Source organism: Triplophysa dalaica, chromosome 1 (assembly GCF_015846415.1).
Source record: "Triplophysa dalaica isolate WHDGS20190420 chromosome 1, ASM1584641v1, whole genome shotgun sequence".
Classification (NCBI taxonomy): Eukaryota; Metazoa; Chordata; class Actinopteri; order Cypriniformes; family Nemacheilidae; genus Triplophysa; species Triplophysa dalaica.
The window spans coordinates 19963032-19984208 of record NC_079542.1 but is presented as its reverse complement, the minus strand read 5'-3'; the positions used below and the strand labels follow the sequence as shown (position 1 = coordinate 19984208).

General features: G+C 36.5%; 1 protein-coding gene across 1 annotated transcript in view; it reads left to right on the top strand.

Annotated features, from left to right (window-relative positions):
• mybpc3 (myosin binding protein C3) overlaps positions 1-21177 on the top strand; it is a 33940-nt gene that overhangs the window by 7564 nt on the left and 5199 nt on the right. The window contains exons 8-28 of the mRNA XM_056758417.1: positions 370-429; positions 725-727; positions 1990-2013; positions 2258-2418; positions 2751-2883; positions 3058-3060; positions 3535-3659; positions 3746-3851; positions 6691-6857; positions 8020-8185; positions 9665-9771; positions 9879-9908; positions 10040-10179; positions 12335-12494; positions 13032-13136; positions 13837-14025; positions 16137-16271; positions 16806-16973; positions 18015-18103; positions 18676-18871; positions 18963-19102. Of these exons, the coding sequence (XP_056614395.1) occupies positions 370-429; positions 725-727; positions 1990-2013; positions 2258-2418; positions 2751-2883; positions 3058-3060; positions 3535-3659; positions 3746-3851; positions 6691-6857; positions 8020-8185; positions 9665-9771; positions 9879-9908; positions 10040-10179; positions 12335-12494; positions 13032-13136; positions 13837-14025; positions 16137-16271; positions 16806-16973; positions 18015-18103; positions 18676-18871; positions 18963-19102 (2407 nt within the window). The remainder of the gene's footprint in view (positions 1-369; positions 430-724; positions 728-1989; positions 2014-2257; positions 2419-2750; positions 2884-3057; positions 3061-3534; positions 3660-3745; positions 3852-6690; positions 6858-8019; positions 8186-9664; positions 9772-9878; positions 9909-10039; positions 10180-12334; positions 12495-13031; positions 13137-13836; positions 14026-16136; positions 16272-16805; positions 16974-18014; positions 18104-18675; positions 18872-18962; positions 19103-21177) is intronic.

Below are 21177 nucleotides of genomic sequence, written 5' to 3'. Positions count from 1 at the left end.
AAAATATGTTTAGTTGATGAACCTCCCTGGTAAGTGGCAGAAGGTCTTCACTGAGGGACATTTTTATTCAAGAAGAGCATTTTGGGCGTGTGGGTCATGACATGTCAAGATGAATCATTGATATTTTTGAGTTTTCTTAGAGGAATGTAAAAACGGTGACTGTGCGAGACAGGAAGCTTGAACAAATATTGGTATATTTTGAAATATTTCAGTTTGGGATTATTTTTAGGGTTTAGTTTACGGTTTTATTTATAAAGAGTATAACATTGCTCATATTTATGAACAATGAAATGTTACCCAGCATTTTTTTGAGTGTATGAAAATGTTGATTATGCTGACATTGTTTGGCTTTTCATTTCACTCCTACAGTAGCACTGATGCAGGTGACGGCTCAGGAGAACTTGACTTTAGTGGCTTATTGAAAAAGAGGTGAATCTTTGAGCTTCTTAAATAATAAACGGCTAATATATCAATATTCTCAATGTCCACAATTTCTCCTCCTCAAAACAGCTTTATGCATTAAATGTCAATTTAATAGCGCTAAATAAGATGTTTACATGTTGTTCAAGGATTTAATTGTTCAGATACATTTTTGTTTGTATTTTTAATAATTATAATTTCTTCAATTATTGCCCTATTTCACATGCTCAAAAGTTGAGTCTCATCTGTGTATAACGGTTTCCTGTGTTTTTTTTCCACTGTTCATATCCACTGCCATATATAGAGAGTAAGTGAGCATGCTGAACTTTGACTTGCTTATGCATGAAAGAATGTTGAGAGAGTGTTGCATGGACAAGTGTGTGCCTGACATGTTTGCCTTGATTATTCTCCTACCTAATCAGTTACCGAAAGCCAACTTTAGTCCTTCTGCACACCCACTTCTAGATAGACGTGATCACATTTTAATTATTTTTAGCAAACTTCTTGATCATTATCAATACTATGAATTAATCACATAAATACACCTAGAGTATGCTTATTTACAAACCACCACATTCACCCCACGTTGATTAACCCAATTCAATTCAATCCAAACCATACACTCAAATAAAATCATTTGTTGAATTTACTTCAAAAACCTGCGTCAATTGGTTCCACGCAATAATATATAGTAATTTTAACAAATAACACTTAAGTAGTATGAATAAAATAAATTTAAGTAATACTGACAAATGTTTTTGAGTACATCCAAACCATTTCGTTTGTGCCGGTAATTTTAAATTAATTAAACTCAACATTTTTCCTTCTCAATGGTACTTTTTGTTGTAATACATAATTTATATACAGACTTCCTGCATGGAAATAAAAACTCAAATCATCAAATCAAATGAGAGGCATCTCAGTACTGGCATTAGCACAGTTGAAGCTCATTGAATGATGCAACAGACATCATGGGCGTGCATAAACCTCTCTCAGCCTTATGTACTCTTCAAAACAATGGTAATCCTAAAATTAAAAAATACAACAAACTCTTTTAAACCTCAGAGAAAAATGAACATTAAGCACAAACAAGTATTTTTTCTTTACTGAAAAACATTTAAAATAACACTAAAATGACTGCCTAAATGCAGTCTTACGCAAAGCATGCTGAGAATTGGAAATCCCCCTCAACAAGTCATGTTGAATTAACTTAAGTTATAGGGTTTAGCATTCTACTTAACAATGTTAAGTTGACCAGTCAAAAACTTTTTAGGTAAAGCTGACAGATCAAATTGTTTACTTGCATTCTTAATGTATTGTGAACAAGGATGGGTTGGGTAAAACTAACATAACTATCATTTTTTTAATTACTAAATTTGTTTTATTATTCAAATTTATTTATTAGATAAACCCCTTGAGATGCACAATCTGAAATAGTTCAGTGTAAAACTCACACAATCCACATACAGACCATACTTTTAAAGGTAACGACCTTGTTGTTTAAGTGCTTGTATACAGTATATGAGCTGTGGTTTGTCTTACCATGCGTGATGCGTGCGGGTTCTGCAGCAGTTTCTTAAAAATTGGCCCACGGTTAGAATATGTATTAACATAATGCTTTAATGAATAGCATTTCTACTTTTACGAACATTATTGTAATACTAATAATGGATCTTCTAACAATAATGCCTAGATCACCTCTGTTTTTGAATAAAAAAAAACAATGTCAAGGCATTGTGAAAACGCAGGAAGTTTAGGTTTGCCTTGTATTCAGTAATAATTATATGTTTAGATCTGAATTACCTGTCTTGATTTATCTTTTGTTTTGCTGTGGAAGAGCTGTTCACGTGAGCACAGAGGCTGTAGATGTGTGGGAAATCCTGCAAAAAGCTCCATCCTCTGCGTATGAAAAGATTGCCTTCCAGTATGGAATCACAGACCTGCGTGGGATGCTTAAGAGACTCAAAAAAATGAAAAAAGAAGAAAAGAAGAGTGCAGGTTTGGTAGCTGTTTCGTTCAGATCGCACAACCGATTGACACACAAACCGTTTTGACTGTTAGCTTTTACTGTGCAATGTAAATATAACAAATTGTGAGTGTGATGTTATTCAACAACTTTCCACACAGCACGGGCAGAATGTTTTCCATGCCGAAATGGCAAATAAATAATATTTTCAATAAACATGCTAAACATCATACTGTAAATAGTGCTACTAAATGTGGGCTTAATAAAACAATGTAGAAATCTGATTCATTTTCTAGTAAACTATTTTATATAAATATATTTCTAGTAACCATATTACCATCTTACTTCTTGGTACTAACCACAGCATTTCTCAAGAAGCTGGACCCAGCATACCAAGTTGAAAAAGGACACAAGATCAAACTGCAAATCGAGGTGGCCAATCCAGATGTAGAAGTCAAATGGCTGAAAAATGGACAAGAGATTCATCCAACTGGAAGGTACCAACTTAAGTCCTTCACCACAAAACAAATATTTAATATACGATTTCTTCAGTTACTTGCATGGTAAGGATTTTTTATTTACAATTAACCGTCTATTTCTTTGACCCTTGATGACACTGTGTGCTTGTGGATGGATGGACTCCACTTCCTGCTCTCCACTATCAACTCTAGCAAGTGAGTGGCACTCAGTAGTCTGAAATATGTGGCCTGCACACGATAAGCAGCCTCATGGTTTGTCTGCGGGACAAGATGTCTCAAATGACTTGTTAACTCTATGAATATGCAGGAACAGAGTTCTAAGAAAACATAGCAGCTCTTGGATGACAGGTGTGCCTACGAATGGAGACAGACATAGATGTTTAAGCACAGCTGAAATAACAATATATTTTTTTCTCAGACGCCTACAAACTCTTTTACTGTAATATGTTCTGAGTATACTAGGTAATTTTGCTGATAATAGCCAAATTCAAGCAACTGGCTAATAATAATGTTTATATTTAGGCCTACATAATAAAAAAATCACAGGATGAAAATGTTATTTCTATTAGGCTGAAAGAGGGTATACAAACCTCTCTTACAGTGATTCTTGGTCCCCATCTAGAGGTCAAATCTGGAAATGCAATTAAACAGTTCATCGTTTTCCCTAAGGTACATTTTTGAGAGTGTGGGAAACAAACGCTTCCTAACCATCAACAACTGCAATCTAGCTGATGATGCTGCATACACCTGTGTGATAGGAGATGAAAAAAGTGTCACTGAGCTCTTTGTTAAAGGTAACTAACTTACTAAAATGGACGTCACCATCTTTAAAATCTGTTGTGTATAATCATAATCTTTCCTGTTTCTCTCTGCCTTTCAGAGCCTCCTATCCTGATCTTGCGGAACCTAGAAGATCAGATGGTGATGAAAGGAGAGAGAGTGGAATTTGAGTGTGAGGTGTCTGAAGAAGGGGCACAGGTAAAATGGTAAGCCGGCCAACACAGTGCACAACTGCTCAATATTCAAAACCGAGGAAGAGTTTACAAAATGTAACTCTTAACAAGCTGTCCACGTGCGTCAGGGTCCTGACATTCCTCCGGTGTCCAGTAGATGGCGTATGTGTCGCTTTTAAGAGTTTGGTTGGGTGAGTCACTTTGACTGAATGATCTACCAGTTGTGCCATAGCTGCTATCTACATCACCCAGGGCTGTAAAAGATCACTGCTTGGAAAATGTCATAGCGGCCTTTTAGCACATCAGACGTTTCCTAGAATGGAATGAGAAAGTCATGAGCATTACTTCTCCTGAATAGTCAAAGAGTTTCTGGAAACAACATGATTAGTGAAGGTAGAAGTAGGCCTGTCAGGTATTAATACGTCTTGTTATATGACTTTTTATTTTTCAAGTGAAGTGTGGTTTTGTGTGTCTTTATAAAAGTAAGATTTATGTTTTTGGGGGTTGGATACGGATAAACGGCTTTAAAGCATCATAAACAGACGTTACGTGCGCATGCGCGCATGCCCGCAACGAATCGAGTCCCTGTAGATTAATTATGATAGCAAGCCAAAATAAGTAAATTAAATTGGCTAGGAAATTAAAAGAAGGCTATGTCTAGCCAGTTTTTAGCACTTGGCAAAAAAAAACATTTTTTTTATTTAGTACAATTGTTATACAATATTTTTTTTTTATAAATGAATATTAGTATAAATGTAATATTATATAAATAGATGTTTTATGTGCACTATCCATGTTTCCCGATAACAATGGCTCGTAGCACGTAAGAGCGTTTTCTACAAGCCACTTTGCGTCTTTATTTCGCGTCATCGTTAAAGGCGCGTTTCCCCAAAATGCACTTAACTGCACGTGGCAGTGCTGCACGAGCTCCTACGAGTCGCTTTCCGTTCGTCAGGTGCTGAAATGTCACCTTATAGAATGGCTCGTTTTTGTGGCACGTGCTTGTTTTCGAAATGTTTAGGCTAATTTATTTCCAGCCAATGTGCTTTGTGGTAGATGAATATTGTTTAATGTTGTTTAACATATTTTTTTGTGGAACGTGTAATTATTTTTCTTTGTGTAGATAGTACCGATTTATCTACTGTAATTGTGCAATGTATTCAGCACGTTCTAGGGAAAATAAAAAGTTAAAATGCTGTATGTGTTAGTTGAACAACATTTTATTACACTTTTGGGTGGTGGGAAGGTGGCAATTTCAAGTTACGTTTTTATTAGGGCCTATGTATTATCTACCTTTCTAGCTCCAAATATTTGTTTTATTTTAGGCTACAAATACATTACCAGCACTTTATTAATAATAACCACTGTTCAGTATGAATATGAACCTTTCAATTAGAGAACGATAAAGGAAAGAGCTAATCAATCTAATTTCTCAGCAAATCAGGCATTCAGTTTCTTTAAGTATTGTCTTCTGCAGTGGTTGGAACATATGATAGGCAGTGTGTAATATATAAGGTTTGTACCAGCCTGAAATTAAATAATTAGAGGATAGTTCACAATAGTCTCAAAGAAGAAAGCATGGCTTTACTAAATAGCAGCATGAGAAAGACACAGACACTTACAACCACCAAGCCTCAAGCATTCTCTTTTAAACGATTTTTTAACTAACTTTTTTAGTAACTTTGAGTAACTATAGCAATCCAGCAACAAACATGCATCCCTTGTTAGAACCAACAACCTGCCCATGCTATATATTTTTTATTCTTTACTTACTTACTGTAGTTAATGTGTGTTCAATCATTAATATTTTTTATTCATTTAGTTTAGTAATTTAAAAGATTTAACTAAACAAATAAATCATGATAAGTTTTAAGATTAGGCTACTCAAGAGCACTCATAGATCTACGATGATTTTCAAGTGCTACTTAAGTTAGGATGCTTTTGGGAAACAGACTGTAACATTAAGATCACTTGTACGATCGTTTAAACGATTAATGTAGGCTTACAATGCTTTTAGGAAACGCACCCAAGACCGATCAACAAAACAGACTGGAAGTTAACTTTGTGCCAGCCACTTACAGCTGATGAAACCGTCTATACACTTGCCAGTGCATAAATAAATATTAAAGTGTGAATTTTAAACTAGTTCATTTTCTGTTGTGTTGACATGAAACAACACTTAAAACAATCTGTACAGGGTTTATAGACCTCTAATATTAGATATACAGCGATATATCAAGAATGGATCAAATTAAGGCGTATAAAGCACACATCTTTAATTACCTGTCAAATATACACATATTAAATGCATCACATAAATAAAAATGATTTCTCACCATACAATGCCCCTGTGACACATGTCTGTAAACATCCAATCATCAAGCAAAAGTATCAGAAAATGCAATTTAAATGTGCTGTCATTTAGTTAATAAGCTAAATTTAATTTTAAAATGTTGCAATGATTTGTTGATCATTTCATTTTTTACAGGGTATCCACAGAGGCCTTGTATAGGCTATGGGACCCATATATTAAATTTAGATAAACATTTGTTTTCATTGTTGTTGCGTTCTCTGTACCAAACTGGATGGCGCAAAGTTGAAGCCCAGGGCCCCCTCGGGCTCATGGTAGTGGGCACTGGCCGCATTGGCCCGGTCAGTAATCCATACTTGACTACCGTAGCATTTTTTAAAATCTTGATTGAAAAGATTTCTCATATTTTATAATATCTGAACCTTATGTCAAAAGTTAATCCTAACCCAAATGTAATAGGTTAAAGTAATATGTAAGTGTATTCTAAATTTGAAATGCATTTTATTTAGATGCTCGGCTTTGCCTGACAGCTTTACAGACTCAAACCTCTGACCCTTACAGGGAGAAAGATGGCGTGGAACTCACACGGGACGAGTCATTCAAGTACCGCTTCAAAAAAGATGGATGTAAACATGTTCTTATCATCAATGATGTGACCAAGGAGGATGGTGGCCATTACACGGTGAAAACCAATGGAGGCCAATCTTTAGCAGAGCTTTTGGTTCAGGGTAAGTTTCTGACCTTTATATCAGGCTTAAAAATGTGCTGATTTTTGTCATAGGTCTGTCATCGTTCTTCTGATTTTCAAACATTCAAGATCAATGGGGTGTGTATTTTGTGAGGAAAAAACAGGAAGCTTTAGCAAAAGTCCCCATTTGCTTTCCATCTAACCTTTTTGCTTTCTAAGTGAAATACCTCCCTTATTATAAAATATATTTTACTTTTTAATTGACATTCTCTCTTCAAGATTAGATTTTTTTTAATCTATTTTGCATTCCTTCATATGTCAATCATGTACGATACTAATCTTAAAGGGTTTAGAATTAGGACAAGGTCTGTGTGCCATGGTCTGTGTTTAAGGCATTGAGCATTCCTAACTCCACCCCATTAACCTTAAACCCCACCCGCATATGGCTATGTCATTTAAATCAGTTGTCAGTCAAGTAAACATGGTCTCCAACTCAAGGTTACAGCTCACACGATGCCCACAAGCCAGCTATTGTTAGAGGCATATATTTTAACAGGACAGATGACTCTGTCCGTTTATCTCTGTCTCACTGTCTCTTTCTGTCTGTGTCACCCGCCACTCTCTCCTTGTCTCTTATTAGCATCTAAAAAGATTTATTATTCATTCCTTTTCTCCCGTTTATTTTCATTGTCTGTATCTATCACTTTCTTTCTTTCTCCTTTATATCCCTCCTTCATTCTATGACTTTTTAAGTCTTCAACAGGTTCAGAATCTCTGCTTTCGATCAAGCATGAGAAGTGCTCAGAAGAATTTTAACTCTATATTGTACATATTGTAATTTACCCCCCCTCCCTTATCTGCAATTGATTCTGATTCTGGCATATAATCTTTAGTAGCACTGAAGAAAGCTTTGGGCTTTCTTCAGTGGGGACGATACCATAGTACTTTTTATCTTAACGTGTTGGACTTATACATTTTTGTCTTTATAATTACTCATAAACTATAGGGTTTATTTAAAATGAATTTTATGTTATTATAAATCTAAACATTTTTGATACTAATAGTTTTTTTGTGATAATGTACATTACCACATTTGTGACATTGTGTTATTTCATGTACATTTGGTTTAGGTCTTCTGTTTAGACTGTTCTTTTTTGGTCATGTGTGATGACATCATGCTTTCTTTGACCAACAACCTTTAGAAAAGCAGCTAGAGGTCTATCAAAGCATTGCTGACCTGACAGTGAAGGCCAAAGACCAGGCTGTGTTTAAGTGTGAGGTTTCTGATGAGAATGTGAAAGGCATTTGGTATAAAAATGGAGTGGAGGTGAAGCCCGATAACAGAACTCACATCACACACATTGGGAGGTAAGTGTGTGTATGTAATGTCCACCCTCCTGAAAAGACAGGTACAGTGTGTTGTGTTCTGGATGATGGAGCAATTTTGAAAGCATATTTTACATATTTTTTTTGAATAAATTATGGTAACACTTTATAATAACTGCACGCTATGAACCATTAGTTAAGCATCAGTACATAGTTAATTAATCATATATGAAGCATTGGCCCCACATTAATAGACATTAGTAAGCAGTTTATAAATACAGCTATAAATGCTTTGTTCTTGATTTATAAGCATGTATATAATATGCTTAATAATCAAATTTTCATACTTTATTAAGGATGAATTCATCATTTCTAAATTAAGGATTACATTACTTACAAACCAGTTAGTTAGGAGTTGTCAGTGGTTCATGAGATCATTTAAAAAGTGTAAGTAAATGATTAATTAACTCTTTGAATGCACATTTATACATCTTATTATTCTGACATATAGTAACAGTTACTTAATTTGTTAATAAATGCTTTTTTAACACACATTGTGCTGTAATTCATGATTAATTAAGGTAGTTATAAAACATTTACTAGTTGTTAGATAACTATTTTTTGTGAGCTCATCTAAAGTGAGGACTATGTATGCCTTGTAAAGCATTTACAAATGAGAGTTGCATATCACTTCACAGTTATATTTCTTCTGGAGGTGTGCAGGAATTAAATTTTTCCAGAAGTTTATTTTTCATTTTATATCAATTCATTTAATGTTAATTAATTTATATGTTTGGTTGTACAATTTTAATTTTACAGAGGTTTATTTTTTATTTTACATTAAATCGTTTTATATTCATTAATATGTACAGTTGTATTGTTTAATTTCTTGAAATAAATATGTCTATGTTCTGTATCCCTCTTTGTTATGTTTTTCCTATTTCTGTTTAGAAGATAACTGAGCCTTTAACTCTCATTTGTAAATGCTTTACAAGGCATACATAGTCCTCACTTTAGATGAGCTCACAAAAATAGTTAACTGACAACTAGTAAATGTTTTATAACTACCTTAATTAATCATGAATTACAGCAGAATGTGTGTTAAAAAAGCATTTATTAACAAGTTAAGTAACTGTTACTATACGTCAGAATAATAAGATGTATAAATGTGCATTCAAAGAGTTTATTGATCATTTACTTACACTTTTTAAATGATCTCATGAACCAGTAATAACTCCTAACTAACTGGTTTGTAAGTAATGTAATCCTTAATTTAGAGATGATGAATTCATCCTTAATAAAGTATGAAAATTTGATTATTAAGCATATTATATACATGCTTATAAATCAATAACAAAGCATTTATAGCTGTATTTATAAACTGCTTACTAATGTCTATTAATGTGGGGCCAATGCTTAATAAATGATTAATTAACTATGTACTGATGCTTAACTAATGATGCATAGCATGCAGTTATTATAAAGTGTTACCTAAATTATTACTGTATGTTTTTCCTTTAGGATTCATAAACTCACAATTGATGATGTGAAGCCAGAGGATGAGGCAGACTACACTTTCGTTCCTGAGGGACACGCTTTCAACCTCTCTGCCAAGCTCAACTTCTTGGGTACCTCCTCTTGTTTATGTTTATGAATTGCAAGAACAAAATTCATCGGAAGAGAACAAATTAAAGAAAGAATAGAAAGACAAAACTGTTCTTCAATTTTTTTGCAGAGGTCAAGATTGATTTTGTTCCTCGTCAAGGTAAAACAAACAACAACATCATTAATATGTTATCAATAAAGGGATGCTTTTATAAACTTCTTTCAAATATTAAAATAAAGGGGAATTACACTGTTGACTGGTTACTTTGCTTTTATTTATTTTAACTAAAGATCCTCCTAAGATTCACCTGGATTGCATGGGTCGCACTACCGAGTCCACAATCATGGTTGTGGCAGGAAACAAACTTCGTCTTGATGTACCGATTACTGGAGATCCTGCACCCACTGTCATCTGGACCAAGTCTGACAAGGTACAAGTGATATATACAATTTTGCCTGGAATCAGTCTTATCCAACCCCTGGCCAAGCTAATAGAGATGAATGGTGATTTTGAATTTAGGAACAAAATAAGGTCTATGGCTTGACATTATTGGAGGATATTTTTTACATTTTGTGTAATACACAGTCATACTGCACATAAATTCACTCAAACGAGTAATGTGAAACTATTATGTGTTTTAAAAACACAAGTTACTACACTCTACACTCTACAGGTTCTTCAAAGCGATGCCATAGAAGAACCATTTGGGTCCATACAGAACCTTTAAAATTTGAAGAATTACAAAAAAGTATGGAGGAGATGGTTCTTTAAAGTACCTTTGACTGAATTGTTCTTTGTGGAACCAAAAACGTTTTAAGCACCAGAATGTAAATGAGGTCAACAACTACATTACGACTGAAATAATTAGTCATTTGTTTTGAAGAAAAAATAATAATGTTGACACTTTATTCTATTTACCATGTAAATTGAAAGCCTCTTATTCTAAAAACCCTTGAGGGAAAATTCCTAAAGCAGCCCTAACATACAGGGTTTCTGCCAATCTCATATTTATCTTGAGTACCTATAGAGTAGTATTGCATACGTTGTATCTTCAAAGAGTATTTAGTTTGATCACATTTATAAAAGATAGATACAGCTGTACGATTACTTCCGAAATCATACAGCTCGTGCGGGGGGAGGGGTAGACTGAACTAAAGCACATTGTCAACAAAGCACATACATCACTTCCACAAACCGCATGTGGTTCATGTCTGGTTTCTTTTAGCTCTGGGACGGCTGCATATACCAGCTTCAAACAGTCTCCAAATCCAGCATTATATCCACCGTTAATATAACACTCATCACCTAAATGCAGTGAATAAACAAACACCTGAACTATGCGAACATATGCTCTCTCTCTCCTACACAAATGAAAGTGACTTCCTGCGCATGCTCCTTCTCCTGCTCGCCATGCTGCCACGTGGGTGTCTCGCGTGCTTTTCCGGGAGAATTGTCCAATAAGGGACTAAGAAAGATTGTTACAAAACAGTTTTATGCGTTCAAAATTTTTTTTTCGAAACCTGTTCTGTATTTCTTTATTAAATTTGTCATGTTGTCCTGAAAATGTAACAGGAGATCCAGTCCTAACAGGTAGGTGACATCTCTCAGCCCTGCAGCAGAAAGTCTGTGGAAGTTAACTGGGACTGGGAGGTTTGTTCTGAGATGGAAAGTTTACTCTCTCACGCTTCACCTTTGATTTGCCATGGCTTCACTGCTTCTGCTTTTGCTGTATGTAGGCGAAATCTAAGGAGGGCCAGATGCATCCTGAACCATCACACATATGGACATTGAAAGACGGTGAAGTGAGTTTGGGCCTTGCAAACAACAACACTGCCTGCTTGTGCAAACCACATTTTTGTGTGCTCTGGTAGAATCTTCCATGCTTTCTTTGCTTTGGCTGTTATGTTGAATGTCTTTTGAGGGACTTGATCATTATAATCCAGAAAGACACTTCTCAAGACACTTCCTTTCTTTCCATTTACTGCTTTTGATTGTTATTGATGTTGTTTTAGGGATAACAAATATTTAAAGTAAATAAACGTTTCTAACATTTAACACAAGCATTACTCTGTAGCATACTGTGTTTGTGTCTACCAGGTAAGGGTATTTTTCATAATCCAAACATTAGCTAAGCACACATAAAGGGCTGACGTGGATTTGTGGGGGTGTGGTTGCACGAGGCATTTCAGGCAGGTCTGGGTGAGCATTCGCTTTTAGATAGAATGCATCTCTTGTTCAAAAACTTAAATTTTTGCAATTTAACGTGTCTAATACATGCACGGGCAACTTATAGCGCACCATAGACACAGAAAAACATGTGTTCGCGCCATATGAGCCCTTTAAGTAAACTACACAAGGGAATGATCAGGTAAAGTATAAAATCTGAAATTTTCAGAATTTTCATTTATGGGTTTCTATACAGTATTATATGGGCATAATAGAAGTATTCGGGTTACATTTTCTACATCTAATATGCTTTTATGTCTGGTTTTGGGTCTATTCAAGTGAGTTGTATGCAGAGACCTATGATAGGTCCAAAAGTGTGGTAGATTTAAACCATTGCTAAATTGTCATTGGATGATCAGGTGCTGACAGACACAGATGGGCGTGTCCATGTGGAGAGTACCAAAGGCCATTGTATCTTTACCATTGAGGGGGCGGAGCGTCAGGATGAGGGCGTGTACTCTGTCACTGTACGCAACCCTGCTGGAGAGGATACAGCTGACATAAATGTCAAAGTCGTTGGTAAGCTTCCTTTATCCCACATTTGAACGGATCCACTTCCTAACTGTCCTCTGACGGCCTGGAGATCTCCACTGATACTAATATGTGGTGTCATCTTATTCTATCAATTCAGAATGCTCACTTGCTTTCAGAATGCTCAGTTGTTTATCCTGGATAGAAATGTACTATTTTTAACTTCTGTGACTCCTTTCCTACATGATAGTCCTGTGGTATGTGATAGAGTAATGACATGTACTTAATTCCACATGCCAGCCAATATATTAAAGTACTTTGGGTGTCTGTATATGCAAATGTGTTAAAAATTTAAAAGATTGAGAAGGTGTAATAGAGAAAAAAAACATTAAATATGTTTGTCACAGTTCTACAGTCAGAATGAAATGAATATGAAATTGGACTCATTAGCTGACAGAACCATAAGCTGTCAAATGAAAGTGTGATTCTGGGTTGATACCATATGGAATTATATGATAATTGTAATTCAACATATCAGCAAGTTATGTTCTAGTCTTTTATGATAGTGCCTTTAATGTTTTTTAGATGTGCCAGACCCACCTGAAGCTCCCAGAATCCCAAGCGTTGGTGAAGATTCGTGCATTGTCCAGTGGGATCCCCCACTGTTTGATGGCGGCCAGCCAGTTATAGGTGAGTGAATTTCTCAAGTTAAAGGGATAGTCCGCGCAAAAAAGTCTGCCATGAATAACTTAACGTCAAGTTGTTCCAAACCTGCATACATTTCATTGTTCTGTTGAACACAAAGGAAGATATTTGGAAAAATGTTAGCACCTGAGATTTCTGAGGAATTATTGACCAGAGGTTGTAAATTCTTGGTCATTGATGGAATTATTTTACCAGTGACCAAAATATATGAAGGCCGTCCGTCATTTTGACGGATTACAATAAGGGCAATTTGTAACTCCCCGTTTTGTCATTTACCTTCCTTAGAGTGTGATCGTGGGCTGCTACCCCTGCCCTAAACGCGATCGCGAAGGGATGTGTGTTTTGTAATTATTATTTTATGTCTGACAACAAAAACATTAAATATATAAACAACAATGGCTTTATTGGTCATTCATTTGGATAAAAACAAGAAAGTTGCAAGAGTAAACGCAAGTACAGCGTGATGATGTCACGAACATGCTAATTACCACGTAACGCCATCCTGGACCATAGTCACAGGTATAAATTATGACCGCTTTTTTACGAGCCTGTCAGTGAAAATGACAGACAGTAAAAAAGTAAACAAAACAAAATTTTCATTTTTGAGTGAATCCCTTTAATTTATATTCTGATATCGGTAAATTTTGCTATTGAAATGTGTAATAGAGCTTTCATACCTTGTCAGGTTATGTACTGGAAAGGAAGAAGACGAAGAGTTACAGATGGATGAGACTGAACTTTGATCCTTATAAAGACACCACATACGAGGCCAGGAGAATGATTGAGGGCGTGGCCTATGAGATGCGAATTTATGCAGTGAATGCCATCGGCATGTCACGCCCTAGCCCCGCCTCCCAACCATTTGTGCCAATTGGTGAGTTTAATTACTTGTGCTACTCGTGTTTCTAACATTCTATTTGTTCCTTATTTGCTTTTTTGAATGCCTCTAATAGCAAACATAAGGTTAATAAGGATAATCGCAGGCTATTTTTTGTACTACGCAAATGTTTGAGAGCTCACTACATATCAAAGTATTTTTATTCTCTTCTAGTCTAGACCCCTGCAGTTTCTCAGGCACATTCTGCCATTCATTGGGTTTGACCAGGTTGTATTCTTTAAACCAAATCTTAATGGGGTCCTCTTTGGCACCACATCTAAAACAATGCAAATTGCTTTTTGTCTTCTGCCCATTTTTTGAATGGCTCATCTGCGTTGCAATCTGCGTTTGTTTGTTGCAAAACTATCTTTGGCATACACCTCTAAAAATAATGGCATGTTAACACATTGTTGAACTGCGTCCAGTCTTGTGCTGTCCACTGCATTGTCAAATAAGAGGAGGGGGCAGGACACTCCACTTTCTTTGTTGCTCGTCCTGTCACCATTGCTTAGTCCAAAGCAGAGGACCACAGCAGCTGTTACAGAGCAGACCGCCTTTATTCAGGAGCAACTTCTTGAAAACGCAACAGAATAAAGTGATAAAATGACGAAACCTATGCTCCCCAAAACTGCTGAGAAGAAACCAGCTGAGGTGCAACCACATGATCCTCCAGCAAATACCAAAGAGCCAGAAGCACCTCCTCCAGAAGAACCCGTGAAAGAGGAGATTCCTGAAGCTCCTGTACCGCTGGTCAAGGAGGCGCCTCCTGGGGAGGAGGGAGCTCCTCCCGCAGATGAAGCTCAAACAGCTGAACCAGCACCATCAGGAGAGGATGGGACACCTGCAGAAACATCCCCAGCAGAAACTGCCCCCCCATCAGGGCCAGAACCAGAGCCTGAACCTGTTGGCAGTAGGCGTCTGTTTTTTAACACCATTTTTTTGTTTTATTCTGGTAGTACAGAATGTGTAACCTCATTGTATTTAAACGGATGTCTTGGTTTTAGTAGATTATATATATATATATATTTATCCTTTGCTGTCTATCACTAAGTATAAATGAAGAACCGCTGTGTGTTAATAGTTATCCATGGCCAGTCAGTGGCTAGATTTTTAGGCCTGCACAGTGCTACACCGGATGTCTTGTATATTATAATGTAAACTTTTCCATTGAATGTCTTAATAACTACCAGCTTTATAAGCTTTATATATATATATAGCAAGTTGGCAAATAACTGCGTGTGTCCTATTGTGTGACGGCAAAAATGTAGAAACAAAACAAACAATGCAGTTACATCTCACGTATGCTATTTTTATTATATAAATGTTAATAATATAGTAATATAGTATAATTTCGAAATGTTTTCTGTGCAAAATTTCTAAAAAGGTGGGCATTACGTTTTGTCCACTAATGTATATAATAATATTTTTGTTTTACATATTTGTCTGTTATAAGATATAACAGCTTTCTATCCTATTTCTTAATTGTTTGTATTCCAGAGGGAAGTTGAAGTTAAAACAATTTAACTGTAACTTACCCCTCTAGATAAGAATAGATAACTCTGTATAAATATACATTTGATATTTATTATTGTCTTCTGTATTTCTTCTGATGTACGGTGACCTTGCTTTGAAAAGGCTTATTAAATAAAATGTATTATTATTATTATACAGCTTGATCTGTGTGTGCCATTGGCTTGTAAATATGTAACAAATGTGCTAGACCAATGCTTACAATTCAGAGCAGACAGGATTTATCTTCAGGGGGTCCTTATCACCACTAACCGCAGTTAGACTCTGACCTATTCAAGTCATGTCAGTTATTCTTGTCCGTAATCAAAGGCATGTTGTAAAGGCAGTCTAAAAGGAAAGTGTTAATATATACCTCACGCAATTGATGTTGGGTGCATGTAATGGGGTCCTCTCACATTGGTCAGTGGCAACAAGGAGGGTTTCATGTCAATTCAAGCATAAATACGAAAGGTCAGCTGAGATCTATAAAAATGTAAATGTATTTACAGATCTACAGATATTCAGATCAGAAACACAGGAAAACCACCTTTCATTTTTTGTGAAATTTCATCTCATGCTTTTCATCTTTCTGCCCACAGCTCCCACCAGTGAGCCAGTTGGTCTGTGTGTGGAAGACATCAGTGATACCACCATCTCACTCAAATGGAGACCTCCAGAGAAAACAGGATCAACTGATCTCAATGGCTATGGGGTTGAGTACTGCAAAGAAGGCTGTAAGTGTGTTTGTCTGCTTATGAAGAGTTCATTTGCAGGAACAGATAGATCTTCAGAATTATGTTTTTTTATTGTGCATTCCAATTAAAATCTGCAGTTATAATACTGCAGTTGGGTTGTTTTGGTTAAGTAATGATAAAAAAAAAATACTGCTAACTAACACAAGAATACACAATAAAAAACATGATTTTTGAAAACCTTTCAAATCTGTGTTCTCTGTTTGCACGAATGTACCTTACATCAAATACGATTCAGTCCGGGTTTTCAATTTCAGCTCAAGCTCAGGCAAATTGATTCTATCAATAATTTATTTTATTTTATGGTTAATACTTCAAAATTAGAAAGTTCTTCTGAGTATATTATGTATGAAGATTACATAGAAAACAGGAAATCACCAAAATGACCTTTCTGGGTTTTCACGATTAGTTTTTTCTTACTATGCCATTTTAATCAACTTAAGTGAAAGGCATATTTCATAACCGTACTGTTTAGAATTAAACCTTAATGTCCTGTGTCTCTCTTCCTCTCTGAAGCTGATGAATGGATTCCTGCGTTCACGGGTCTTACAGAAAGGACCTCCGTGACTATCCGTGACCTGCCAACTGGAGAGAAGATGCAGTTTCGTGTGAGGGCGTATAATATGGCAGGCCCAAGCCCTCCTGCCAAACTGCAACAGGCAGTGACCATTCGGGAAATCATGCGTAAGTTCCCTGCCAGATAACAGTGTATTTTATAATTACATATATAAATGACACAGTAGTTCTGGCATGAAACTCTATATGGCGCAGTCCAAAATTTTAAACCAGTCTGACATAATAACTTACTACACATTGAAATGATTGTACCCTCCGTATCAGCAGCCGATGACATTGCTGCTCTACGTTTAAATGTTGTAGCAGTGCAGCGTGTTTCAGATACCCTCCTCCTTACCCAGCTCCAACTCTATAGATCTGATACAAGGTGATCATGTATCAAACGGGGTTTATTCATACTTTACATGTTATATGTGTAGCAGCATTCCTTATATGCACACGGCAGCATGTTGTGGATGTATTGGCAGTAGCAAGTCTCCATACTTTTTCCGCCGCAGCAGCGTAGCAGATCTTTTCCGCCAAGACCAAATACATTTATATGTCATGTACATTACTACCATGCTAAACCCTCCGAGACTTGTCATGACAGAAATATAGTTTCGGTTTATACGTTCAGCCTGGTCAGTGTAGTACAGATCACCAGATGTTTGGTTCACTCATTTATGAATGAAGCCGTGCATAAATGGTCAGATTGATTAAAATTTTGCACCGCTGGGGATAAAGTGCTTTAATTTGCTTTCTTTCCTGTAGCTCAGTGGTAAGAGCATTGCGTTAACAATGTAAGGTTGTGGGTTTGATCCCAGGGGATTGCAAAAACCTATGTAAAATGTATAGGATAAAGCAATGTAAGTCGCTTTGGATAAAAGCGTCCGCCAAATGTCTAAATGTAAATGTAAACTTTTTGAATCACTCAATGGTCCAAGAATGTTGATAGTTTGTGTTGAAAGCTTTTCCTATTAATGGCTATAGAGATTATAACGGTTCGCATAAAAATGCATAAGCTTTTTCTGAATAAACGTTGTGATATTTCATTGCATTACAGACATGTTAAGAAAGTGAGATAGTCTTATATTCTAGGGTGCAGGTCTGCCATGAAAAGTTTTTACTACAAACAAGACCTTGTACAATTTCTACGTTAATTCATTGCAGAGCGCCCTAAAATCTGGATCCCTCGTAACCTTCGTCAGACGATCATCAAGAAAGTAGGAGAAAGTATCAACCTAGTGATTCCTTTTCAGGTGAGAATGATATATTTTCTAAAAAATTTATTTGTGGATGTAAACATAAGACTGAACAAAGCTACCTATTGTCTTATTGTCTTCTTTTTCTGCTCTTGAAGAGTCTTTCCTCTAATAACTTCTATACGCCAGAGATTCGATGTGCTTCAGGAGCTTATAACTTGTCCACTTGTTTGTTTACACAACCTATTTTGTTAAACATAGATGTTGATCTTTAGACTCCATCCTTTGCCATCCTCTGTGATTAAAAATACCCTGAGGTCTATAGCTGAAATTCAATGAGGGAAGCGAGTCCATACAGATGGTTATCAATGACACAAGTCTAAACAACAGCTGTAAAATCCCTGAGGGAAACTCTGTCCAGAACACAGCACAGCACATATTGTCAAACAGACAATGAGATGATAGATTGATCTCTGTCTTCAAGCATCAACATAAATATCCTAAACTTAATTTATCCATCTATTTAGGCTCTCCATCCAAATCTCTATTAGTAGTTTGTTAGTAAATCATTTCAGCGTTTTATTTTGGACAATTGTCTTGAATCTTTCTTCACCCGCTTTCTGTTTAAGGGTAAACCACGACCTAAAGTGACCTGGACAAAGAATGGTGAGCCTCTGGACCAGAAGCAGGTTAACGTAAGGAACAGCGACAATGATTCCATCCTCTTCATCAGGAGATCAGAGAGGAACGATTCTGGGAAATATGAGCTTCAAGTGGAAATTGAGAATGTGGAGGACAGGGCCAGTGTGAATATACAGACCGTGGGTGAGTTACTCACTCATAAAACACTCAAGTCCTCTGTCCACATTAGTATTTTTGATCATAAAGCAACAAAACACATTTCTTTCCCTGTAAGACCTGCCGGGCCCACCTCAGAATTTAAGGTTTGTGGATGTGTGGGGCTTCAACGTTGCCCTGGAATGGAAACAACCCAAAGATAATGGCAACTGTGATATCACAGGCTACATCATCCAAAAGGCTGACAAGAAAACAATGGTAAGCGCGAAATAAATAAATAAATGGATTTTGTTGAAATTGATATAATGACCCTTTTCAAACATTGCATGCAGTGGCAAAGATTTTTGTGAAGGCGTTACAGTCTATATTATTTTTAAGAGGCCAGCTTTGTCAAGTTTTTGGTTACATTTTTGCAAATGACTTACCAATGATTGCTAAAATATATTACTAAATAATAAAATACAAGGAATTGCTGCTTTTTATACATTGTAAAATATAAGCACTTGTTTACAGTATATGGAAATGTATTATTTCAATTTATCCCTTGATACCTTCAAATATAATCTCATATCTTTTTGTTTCATAAGGGGCTGCTTGTGTCTAAAATCAGTTAAGCTTGTGATCGCTTTAAAGGAACAATACAGGGTCTTTAAGAGATCTATTGATGGAAATGCAATATAATATACAAAGCTATTTCTTCACAGGTGTATAAAGACCTTACGTGATGAACCATTATGTTTGTAACACCTTAGAATAAGCTGTTTAAATCTACATACAGAGCGGCCCTACACACATTGAATTTGACGCCATGTTTTGTACAGCAGCCCTAAAGGACAAACAACTCATTGCAAAAACGCTTTTTGCTGTACCTATGTTGTCTCAATTGCTTCGATTGTATACCCCATCTATAAGTCACTTTGGATAAAAGCGTCTGCTAAATGACTAAATATAAACGTCTTCCCTGTGTCAACATGCGACATCTTTTTGAACTGTGGTTGCCACCGTCGTGTTTGGTCCGAGCGATTCGTGGCAAATCTATAATACAACAACTGCGCATTGAATTGAGCAATGTATGTACAATATTCACCAGTGGCACAGCTTTAACCTCTCCCGTGACATGTGTTCGGCCGGCACTACTGAATTGTGGGCAAGGGAATCAGCATCCAGAACATTTAGTACCAAGAGCTCCAATATGACCCTTCCTGCATGCCGAACAAGGACTCCTGTACCCCCTTAAGCGCTAGCACGCTGTAATCCTAGCCCATGGCCTTGCTCTGATTTAAGTGCTGTCATTATGCTGCTCTCTTTACCCCTTTGTGCTCCAGAGCTACTAAGGTTAGCAGCTAAATAAAAAGCACCCGGTTTGGGTTTCACCTCGCATTGTTACTGGATCCAGACTGCGTCCAGAGCTGCAGGCAGGAAGACACAGGATTATCAGGTTTCACTGGACAATCTCAATCAGAAACCGGAGATGACCTGCTTCTAAATATAAAAGCACTTTAGGCTGCAGGGGTGCGTTCGTGAGCAGGTGACTTACCGGCTTCTACTGGTGTTCATACTGATACAGTAACGAATGTGTCAAGTCATCCTGCGCTGGTTTCTCTCATTCGCATCAACTGATGGAACTATTTTACTGTGGGATTTTTTTTTATGACAGAGAAATATGAGAGTCAGTCACATAACAATGTTTAAAATATGTCACAACACATTTTTATGTAAAGTAGATTAGCCAGTGTAAGTGGTGGCATAGCGTGACTTCAGTCTGTAGGCTGAGGAACATATTAGATCTATGACAACATGGGTAAGAGCGTTATGTGTCGGGTTTTGATTTTATTGGCATCCCTGATAAACAACCATAAGAAAATGAGAATTGAAAAAACATTGAATATATACATTATTATAAACATTTATTTAGTGAAGAGGTTTTGGGTTTTGCTTTATATATTTTTTCCACACTTTAGAATAGTAATAAATAGGGATGCACCGAAAATTATCGGCCGAAAATGGCCCAAAAGTGCATTTTCGGTTTTCGGCCAAAAGACTTTTATCACCGAAACAATACGGCCGAAATGTTGTGATGACACAAACAGATGCCGCTCCTTTGATGCATCTGTAGCGGACGTTATTCCTTTTATCGCAGCACTAAAGCGTCTCCTAAATTGCATGCACCCTCAGGGCTCTAGAGTGCGACCAATATTCCTTTACGCGTGTGAACCAGAGGTCACGTAATCCCAAAGATTCTTTGTCATTGACAGATTTTTTTACCAGTGACGGAAAAATCTGATGGCCGCCCGTCATTCTGGCAGATTACAATGAGGGCAATTTGTAAACAA